The sequence below is a fragment of the Cyprinodon variegatus genome, unplaced genomic scaffold (genome assembly GCF_000732505.1).
Source record: "Cyprinodon variegatus isolate N-32 unplaced genomic scaffold, C_variegatus-1.0 Scaffold922, whole genome shotgun sequence".
In the NCBI taxonomy this organism is placed as follows: domain Eukaryota; kingdom Metazoa; phylum Chordata; class Actinopteri; order Cyprinodontiformes; family Cyprinodontidae; genus Cyprinodon; species Cyprinodon variegatus.
In genome coordinates, this window is record NW_015151375.1 from 125,128 (window position 1) to 136,137 (window position 11,010).

General features: G+C 35.9%; 1 protein-coding gene across 1 annotated transcript in view; it reads right to left on the bottom strand.

The window, feature by feature from the left end:
* The window catches only part of LOC107099952 (collagen alpha-1(XI) chain-like), a 102,987-nt gene extending 92,725 nt beyond the window's left edge, over positions 1-10,262 (bottom strand). The window contains exon 1 of the mRNA XM_015398282.1: positions 9,906-10,262. Coding sequence (XP_015253768.1) covers positions 9,906-10,002 — 97 coding nt within the window. The 5' untranslated portion in view covers positions 10,003-10,262. The remainder of the gene's footprint in view (positions 1-9,905) is intronic.
* Positions 10,263-11,010: the final 748 nt, after the last annotated feature.

Below are 11,010 nucleotides of genomic sequence, written 5' to 3' on the forward strand. Positions count from 1 at the left end.
AAAGCTGGGTTTTAAAGAAATTCTAAACTTTAATGCTCCATAGCATTAATATAATCAAAACCATCATTGTGTATAAAGGATCTAAAAAAGTTTTACACTAAATATTTAAAGTTTTAATGTCAGTAGGTAGAAACAGAGAGTCTGCTTGTACAAATGAACAACAGACTTTAACATTATAGACATAATATGGGCTTGTTCTCCTCTAATACATGGCACATGGGGCAATTTAATCTGGACAAAAGTCAAGTTAAAATAGTAATAAGCAAATTCCAATAAAGTTAAGGCATAAACGATGGAAAATGGAATAATAAATCAAATTTTTACTGTGCACTCTTAATACAGCATTTGCAATACATAATCACACCTGGCAAGTTCATGATACATCAGCATTTGCACCAATTATTCCCATAGCCTATTCAAGCACTGCTGGACAAATCTGTGAGCACATCCTTTTTTTATTTATGAGCAGCGCTGGTAAGCAGTAAAAATACGTAGTAGCAACCAGTCTAACTGGCCCCCTGCCTAACCTCAGCTGTTATCCCCTGAAGCTAAATGGTCTCAGTATGCATGTGGTGATGAAACTAGCTGCTTCTGATCACCAGGACTTCAGAATAAGGAGAACACAGAGGGGTGGGTTTTACAGGCTTCTAAACACTCCTTTACACTCTCTTAATGCACTTTCCGCTCAGTGGACCTAGGTCAAACAACTTTGTAATCGTAAACACTGGATGTGGAGTTATAATGTACCATGCAGCTGTCTAATTCTTGGGAAAAATGTATTCAGGACTCATGAACGGCTAGGAATGACTGGAGAAACAGTTTTCATTAATCTGAGTGCTGAAGGTTTGGAGATAGATTTTCTTAAAAAAAACTGAGCAAGTTTGTATTGAAAGCTTTTGATTTAACAGTTTGGATTCTTTTCTCTCCATGCGTCCTGATTACATGTCAGAATATCTCTGTAGAAATTGCAGTAACAGGGTTTCCGTGTGCTCCATGATTCCCTTTATGAGTTATATAAGTATACAATTTTCTAGCTTTTTAAAGTATCAACACTGTTGCATCTTGGATTAAACAAAATACCATTTTCCATACTCTTGTTTAAGTGTGGGTAAGCTGTGGCGGTCAGGGTATACCAAGGTTTTAAAAAGTAATAGTTATAAAACCACTACAATTTTCCATCATTTGAAGTTTGAAGAGCTTTTAATGAGATTCTGTAGAGAGGGACAAAGTGTTCAAAGTCCTCTACACTGCTCGTCGGATTATTTTAAGTGTATGGTACTGTTTCTCTGAATAGGAGAAATGGCAAATTTGGCTGAAATATTTATAGCGTAATGAACACAAAGATACATGAAGTGAAAACTGAAAGAGCACCACCATTATTGTGTTTAAAAACTACAGTTGGTGAGCTAAAAAGCCACATTTCTGTTAAGCAGAGACTGCAAGATAGCTGAGCAATCTATTAAAAAATGTATTGTCAATTGCATTGAGGATCTAAAATCAGCTTGTTATACTATTGGTATTATTATAAATAAATTAACTACAAAGCGTATCATACTGTGCAAAATAAGCATACTGAAAACTACCACTCATTATACCGGTGTTTCATTCTGTTTAATTAATCTCATTGTCAAATTTAAAACCACAATAAATAACGCACACAGCATTGTTGTTTTAGGAAAAAAAAAAAACAAGAAACAGTTGATCTGTGTTATAAAAAAGCATTTAGCTTTCATCTATGGCAAAACTTTTATCCAATACCCTACTGGTAAAAAGTGGCACAAGAAATAACACTTACTGATTGCCTCTAGGTGAGTCCCTGATTATTGGAAACTCTTTTTGGTAAAGTAGAAAGATGGGCGAATGATAGCACCCTTTCTTTATTGAGATCAATAGAGGAGGACATGAATGGATTTCTTTTTTTTTGTAGAGTTTGTCATTATTTGCTTTTTAGGTTGCACAACAAGTCACGTCAAACAAAAAAGCCACTTTCACAAAACAAATTTTCAGAAGGATTTATTTTAAACATGCCAGCATATGTTAAAACATAAAAAAATACAAGATTTCCAAGTGATGATACCTTGTAATGTTTCAAAACTAGGTTCCTTCCAATTTGAAAGTTGCATTTAGTTAAACTGTTATTAAATTGCAAGCTCAATTCATTGCCCAGAGTTTTTCTGTTCTTCTCCTGTCTTCTCCTAAAGCCTTTGTTGACCAAATGTAATTTTTTTCAATTGCAGCATTGTTAAGTAATATAAGTATATATGTTGCTGAATGTATTTTACACATTTCTATAAAATGTAAATAGATTATTGATTATATTCTCCTATCCTCACCTCATGAAATATACATTTTTCACAGACAAAGACCGCTACCAGTAGGCGAAATAATGTATTGAGTTTAGTGGCATGCAATAAGCCAGTTTCAGGAAAACAAATCTAATTTAACAAATCCAAAACAAATCTAGATATCTAATATGTAAATTAACTTCATGTTAGACCAAACATTGATCCTCTCCACATTCTTATGACAGTTTAAAATTAGATTTTTAAAGTTCTATAAGAATTTAAAATCTTAATTATAAATGACCAGGGTTAAAAGTTAAAGGTGCTGTAAAGACAAGGCCACGGGATTATTATTTTTTTTTTTCATTGACAGAGCTGCTGTAAAAATTACAGACCTATTTTTCCCATGTTGAAACAGCAGAGGACAAATTCTGCCTCTGGTGAAACATTTATTTATACAACTACATGACCATGCCCTGGAATTCTGAAAGTTTTGGTCACACACACACACACACACAATTAATTTTAAATTATTGGGTGTGACCAAATTTTCCACCCTTGCAATGCATAATTACATTCCTCTCCTCTCACTCTCACTTCCTTGCAGCCATGTACTTTTTGTATTGCACTGCTACAGCTGGTTTTATAACAAAACCTAAATCACCCCTTTTCTAGGAAACTTATCATCAGCTACAGTGAGATAAAGAAGGACTGAGGAACCTTGACAGAGTATGTTTTAATGTGCTGAGATAAAAACAGTGGCTTTGGTATTATTGAAGCATGTCTGCCTGAGGCTTTTATTAGTCTGGATTACACAATAAACACCCATAGGTTAAAGATAATTTCCACTCTGCTGACAGAACTGGATAATTTCTTTTGAGTTATGACTTTGCAAACTTTCTTGTGTTGTATAGAAACGCGTGCAGGAGTATCCACACCCTCTCAACTTTTCTAAAATGGTTTGCCAGCATGAACTGAAAGAAAAATAGCACAATAGTTCAACTTTGGTTTGTGAACAATAAACAGATTCTCTATTGAATTTAGGTATGGATTTTGACTTGGCTCATCTAATGTAAAAATGTTTGGCTCTAGAACATACATTTGTTGCATTACTAGAACTTTTCCACTCAGTAAAAAGCTTTCCTGCCTGGTTCTCCTTTATTTAGCTTAATCTGATCTCAACTCAGAGAAAGCAAACACGTTTAAATGTTTAATTTAGTTAAACAGCAAAAATGCACTTAGAACATAACAGTACAACAGTATTGGCTCAAAGAATATACTGGCTTAAGACCAGCAGAAAACCTCAACTCAAAATCATTTTTTCTCCTAGCTATTTTTTTTTCAACTATTAGAGAAACGAAAACAATGAAAAATTGTTACAGCTGTGTCTAGACAAGACTTGACTCATTTGGTTTTTAACTGGATCAAGAAGCAGGATGTGTCTTTTTCAAGGGTCCACCAGTAATAAACAAGGTTCTGACTAGTCATACTGAAATTCCAGAACAACATGACCTCTGCAGAAAGATCAGTCTCCATTTTCCCCTCAAAAGGCTGAGATTAACTGGTTTAGTGTAATAAAGAAATGCATGTGTATGTGCACATTCCTACTTCTCAGATTTATTAAAAGGTCCCATCCTTCTAACAGACATCTTACATTCTTGCTTTTAGATTTGACTCACTTGTAAAAATAAGAAGAATGTTTTTTTATTATAATGAAATAAGTAGATTCAATAAAGGACCTAAACTAAACCTGTATAGCAAGATTTAAAACAGCTACAAATGATGCCCCAATACTAAGAAATTCAGCTTAAGAGAAAGATTGTCAATGATTGTAAAATCAAAATCAGAATGCTACCCTTTAGTTGGTGGTTATGATGTGAATTTTCCAAAAAGAGACATACTAAATAAGTTCAATAAATATAATAATATAATATGATATATGTATTGTGACTTTAAAAATGTATATACTACTAGCTTACACTGGTTGCATACAAAGGCTTTCCAATTTATTTTAAATGATAGTGTCCTATTGGCAGGTTGCTCAGTGATACAGTGGGTAGCACTGCTGCCTTGCAACAAGAAGGTTCCGGGTTTGATTCCCGACCTGGGGGCTTTCTGCATGGAGTTTCCATGTCCTCCCTGTACATGTTTGGGTTCTCTCCAGGTAACCCGGCTTCTTCCCACAGTCCAAAAACATGAGTGTTAGGTTAATTGGCTTCTCTAAACTCTCCTTAGGGTATACCATGCCTTTTGCCCGTAGACAGCTGGAGATAGGCAGCAGCAACCCTTGCAACCTCAGCTGGGATAAATTGTGACAGAAAATGGATGGATGTCCTATTGGCTTATTAGATACTTTATTTATGTGTTTTACACTTTGTGGCTGCTTTTTTAGCTTATTTAATTTCTGGAAGCGCACATCCCTGGACAGATATATGACTGAAGTGCCATGGTGTGGTCTTAGTAAAAGCTTTTCATGTTTTAAAAAAGATGATTCTGCAAACAAGAGTGGGAAAAAAATTTCCCTGATGTGATGTGAATGACTAATTACCAGTTATCTCAAGCATTTCATGGCAGTCGACACACCAGTTGATAATATAAAGTAATTTTCCTTTGACATAAAATCATGTTTATTAAATTAAAAAAAGCTAAAAATCTTTAAGTGGGTAAATAAGTTTATAGCCCAGTAGTATTGTAAAATACTATTCCTTAAGCTGTAATACAATAAAACTATTCCAATACTATTTTTATTATTTAAGACTTGTTGAAATTTCTAAAAAAAAAATGACTCCAGTTACTGTGGAAAAGAAAGGCAGGAAGTGCTGATTGTGCAGTTCCTATTTGCTTTTAGACACCAGGAGCAGAAGTGATGGGTGGTGCTAAGAAATCCACATGCTGAAGCCATTATAGTGCTGGCACCACTCCCTTTACCTCCTAACTAAAACATACATACTAACTAAAAAAAAAATCCCTATTGCTACTTCCACAGTGAATAAAAGCTTGAGCTTTGATCCAAACTTCTATAAGTTCAAAAGATCAAATGAAGCAGTCCAGATCTGCAATGGGAGAGCCAGGGAGGAGTGCCTACTATATACCAACCCGTTTCTCTCTAGCTTCTATTAGAAATACAGCTGAGCAATAAAGCAGTCTATCTTTCCCTTTGATTTCAGTTAAATTAAAATGAACTTAATTAGTCTGAAAGGATCTCCTTAAGTGACACAAAGAGTGAACAGTTTAATAGGCTATACAATTATTTAAACAGCGAGAGAATAAAAAGACAAACTCGAAGCATTAAACGCCAGGTTTGAAAACTCTCACAAAATGCCTCATAAAAAGGAAAATAGTCTGTGGCTCTTCTGAAAATAGTCCCAAATTCTGAGCTACTGGTTCTTGAAAAAAGCCTGCTTGGACTGAAGGTCTCTTTGTGAGTTTTAGAATGCCTTTCTACGTTACTGCATACCTCAAGGCCTCATATATTCCAGATGTGCTGAATTGGCCGAGAACCCAGCCTCCCAGTCCTCCCCAACACACACACACACACACACCAGCACACACACTACAATCACCCTTCCAGACTCTCCAGCCACTTTTCCTTCCATAGTCATTGCTCCACTGAATCCCCATTGAAAAAGGGCAATATCCCAAAACTATTATAGACCCCCAAAATGAGTAGGCACTGCTTTTTAAGTTTTCAGCCTCCAAGGAGGTGAAGTCAATATGCATTTCTCTCAACACATCCAGAAAAAAAAAGAGATAATCCTTCCAGCCAAAAAGGAAATAAAACATATTCTAATGATAAGGATGGAAAGCCACATGACAGAGCAGACAGTTCTCTCATGGTGAAGGTACTAAAGAAGTCTCTCCACAGTCTCGTCTTAATGGTAATTTGTCAGTCTCAGATTTTAATGACACTGCTGCCAAGAACCTATGATATACCATCTGCTATTTTCACAAGTCATCTCTATGTAACGTGAAACATGTGTTGACATGATAAAGGCCTGTTTGTACACCATAAAACACAAATTTATCTCAACTGCAAAAAAAAAAAAAAAACATACACATAATATCTGTTTACCCATCTCAATTGTATAGTTTGATGTTTAGGGTTAGCTTTGATTTAATTTCAAACTTGTGACATTCTAACTTCATGTCTCTGCGGCTCTGTGGTTATGCAGCAGCATCTCAGGATATCTCATCTGTCTTTTTTATGTCACTACAATCCACAGAGTGTTGGCAGTATAGTTAGCAATTAAAGAATGCTGGAAAGACTTAAATGTTTGCTGGCACATCATGCAATTATGGCCAGCTTGAATATTTGACAATATGCAGACATATGGAAGAATTAGCAAGTGCTGCACTGCGGACCTTGCTTTTAAGGTCCTATTACTTAACGCTTTGCGATAAGCATATGTGTTAAAAATATCATCCCTTCTATAATATTAATTTCGTTCACACAATTATTTATATCGACCTTGATGCAAGTGGTAACTGATACATATGTACAGGTTTAAAAATCAAATGTGTCAATTCTGATACAAATGTTTTGGAAACTTGAACTACTTTATCAATGTTCGGTCACATTTTACACCTGTTGCATCATGCAAATATATGGTTTGCATATTCTTAATCAAAAGACGTGAGAAAAATAAAAGTTCTTAGTTATGAGAGCTACAAGACTACATATAAAATGTACCAATTCTTGTACAAAAAACAGGTAAAATCACACAATGCTTCATAAAAAATGTTTAGTTTCAGAAAATCCTAATGTTCTTCTAACTATTTCTTGTATCAGGCCTAAACTTTTTAATCATATAATACTCAATGCATGTTTTTTGAGATGAATATTTCTTAGAAAGGCATACTTCTTTGTTAGAGAGGCTTACCTTTATGTAAAACTTGCATCAAAAGTTATACTGCCTTTCCTAATGTCTTTAAGGGGCGAGGCCTTTAACATCGGCCATCTGTTTAACAAAGTCCGCCCTGCAACCAGAGGGTTGTTGGTTCAAGCCCTGGCTTCAGTGTCATTGTGTCTTTGGGCAAGACACTTCACCTGCATTGCCTGGTGGTCAGAGGTGACCCCAGTGTACAGCAGCCTTGCTTATGTGAGTCAAATGGCAGCTGTAGCTACAATGTAGCTTGCCACCATCAGTGTGTGAGTGTGTGCATGAATGGGTGAATGACTAAATTTAGTGTAAAGTGCTTTGGTAAAGTCCTCTGACTTGAAAAGGTGCTATATAAGTACAGGCCATTTACCATAAAAGTGAAACAGATATATCAGCTATGATACAGACATTTCAAAGGTCCTTACCTCTTAAGTTAATTATCTCCTAAAACCAGCTGTGTTCAGCTGAAAACATATATTTTTCATTTATTAATACATCCAAACTGCATTGTAAAAAATATATAGAGAGTTGGTTGGTTGGTTACATGACTACACAAGTATATTGTGTAAAATATGATACAAAAATTTGTAATATAATCGCAATTCGACAAAATTCCATTTTCAAATCTCATAGGCACTCAATTTCAATAACATTACATTTAAGAGTAAGACCCTATATTTCTCATTATAAGCCTTTAGGTGGGGGTAATACACTTAAGGAGGGTTTTCTGCCACACACAAAGGTAGACAGAGAGTTGCAGCTAGCACGCATGCAAGTAGAAGTGAGAACTTTTTCACATGAAGATTACAGTAAAGTCCTGCAACAATGGACTCTGGAAAGCATGCTTTCAAGGTCACAAAAAAACTGAAACCCTGGGGTGAAACATCTACAGTACAAGCAAAGGAAAATCTAAGTAAAATTGCGATTGCAATGGGTTAAAATAGTTGCAATTCTGATTTTTAGCAAAATCGATGAGCTGTAGTTCAAACCAGAAAAAAACACAAGGGTGCGCTCTCCACATAGTGAGATTTTGGTCCGCCTCCGTAATTTACATAATTCGCGGAAGAGGGTTACATACCCCCACCTGGCGGTCGATACTTGCATCTCTATCTCATCAAAAAGAACTTACCTGCAGGGTGTCAGTATGCATTGCTGCTTTTGTAACATTTTATCTGTCATATAAAAGGCGACAAAACAACAAAACAATGATAAACAAATCATGGCAAACTGCCAATGTTAGTTACTACAAATAGATAAATGAGCATACACAGAATTCATGTTCTTCTGTTTGCCCTTGCAAAAAAAAAAAAGAAAAGGGGAATGAAAAGGTGTCCAAGAATTGAAGAAAATTTTTCACAAGGATGTTTATTTCCAATAACAGGTAAGGACTCATTTAATCTGACATTAAAGGGCTAATTGTTTAAAAAAATAAAATAAATAAATCCAAATGTATGAAAACAAATTAAATGATATTTTTTTATATTTCAACTTTCTTGCTATAACGAAAAGTATCCCTATTTGTATATAAACAGACTCGAAAAAGATACTCAACAATACGTCTATCACTATGATTTCACAAAGGAAAGAATGTGTGACCCTATGTGTTCTTAAAAGCAAAGAAAATACTCCAGACTTTTCCCCCATCCTTTTTTTCCATCAACGCCCCTTCTTGGACTCAGTGGGAGCCGAAATAATGTGGAAAGATGGTGATCTCTCAAGCCAGAAAATAAATTTCACTCAAAAAATCCCACTCTCATGCCCAGGTATTATATAAATTTAGAAAAAAAATCACTACCTGTATGTTCAAGGTTAGATTCTCTAGTGCATCTGCTTGTAAAAACTTTCATTTTGTAATATCAAAAAAGAATAGTAAATAAATATGAAAACTTTTCAATTTGAATCACTTAGTGAAGCAGTGATCCATTCAGGTAAACCTTTAGAAAAAACAAACATTAAAAAAGAAAAAAAGGTTTGAATAATTATTTTAGGTCAAACTAAGTTACCATATGTTGTGAGGAACTTTCTTTTGTCAAACCAAACTGTCTTCCAAGTGATGAGAAAACAGATTGTCAAATATGACCTAATTTAATGAGCAGCTTCATGGCTGTGCTGTTTACTTTAACTAATACTTTTATTGCTGATCAAAGCATGATGGCTGTAACATCCAGTATTGTTCTTTTTTTATTATTTAATTGTCTTGGCAGTGAATGCATTTGGAACTTTTATCATTTTTCACAATAAATGTCATACTTTGAAGAATATCATCTTCAACTCCAGTCCTTAATTTTTTCTTAAGCACCTCAAATAGCGGGATTGAGACAGTAAAATCAAATTCCCTTTCTTTGTCTTGCCTCAGAATAAAAAATCTAGAATATCTCTTCTCAAACCACACATTTATAAAATAGACCTATATTATTGATGGTCTTAACAAAAGTCCTTCACTGCAGCACAGGTTAACCTCTCACCCTCTGAATCTTTCAAAAGTCACATGATGTACCCCAGATAAACATAACAATAATCTCTATGAGAGACCTACAAACTAAAATCTAATGAAAGGTAAGGTATGTTAATGTTAGATTCTCAGCAACAGGTAATCTTTTCATGGTAATAAAAAGGAATAAAAGTTGGTATGCAGCTCCTTTCTATCACAGACTTCATTGGCCCCAGCTGCCAAGTTTGGGCTGGGTGCCAGATCATCTTCAGATTTTGGACCAGATACATTTAACAATAAACCTTGTCTTACCTGCTCTGACAATTTGGAGAATTAGAATGAAGGTGCCCACAGTGACTAATAGACGCCTTTTCGTTTTCCACCTGATGGTCCATCTTTCCATCTCCATGGTGAGCGCCCGCGCTGCTGTAGAAAAAAACAAAAACGGGCGACTTGATTTAAAAAGTTCGACCCCCTCAAAATCCACTGACAATGTGTTTTTTTCTGCTAAAGCGCCATGTGTGAAAGTGTATATATATATTTATCTCTGAGTCAAACTGGGCCCCTAAGATCCTATCCCCCTAAGCCCAGATCTCAGAGTGATGGTGAAGAGGTCTCATGGAAAAGGGGGAGAAAAAAAAGGAAAAAAAGCTCAAGATACTTAAGAGAGCTGCGGCGTGAGGAGGCAGGACAAACACCGGAACACTACCCGATCCCACTGTGACAGACTTAGACTTTAAAAGGAAATTCGCAGATCATCAAATCAGGAGTTGCGGACTTAATTGTTTGGCCCGCCTCCCTGCGCGCTCCAAGAAAAAAGGAAACAGCATCAACCGGCGCATCGCTGCATCCAGATGCTTTACGCACAGCCGACCCAAGGCTATACAGGGCTCAGGGGGGTATGAAGGAAAAGCAGCAGAGCGCTGATAATCTGATCTTAGTTTCAAACAGAATATTTGCATAACATGTTGTTCTACCAAGACAAAAAGGAAAGGGCTGGCCAGCTTGCCATTTTTAATTGTGCACCAAGTAATGCTGCATATATTTTTATTCTTTCAATATTTTTTAGTTCTGTACCTACTGTTCACAAGCAGCAATTACTGTATATCACTGAAGCCACTAAGGAAGATATACAAGGGCGTAACTATCGGTAAGCAGAGGGTGCATTTGCTTAGGGGCCCCCCATCCCTCTTAGGGGCCCCGTCACTGGCACCTGGTTGGCCCCCTATGCAATTGTGGTCTAAGACAGCTCTTTCCAGATGTAATGGTGTGAAAAATTCCTTTTAAACCCACCTGTTATTGGGTAGAGTGACCAGACCTTATTTTTACCCCAACACATGGCAGATTTCAACCTGATGTTGAGCTGTTTAAATGCCACACCAATAGCAAAGTAGACAGTTGTACTTTTAATTACTAT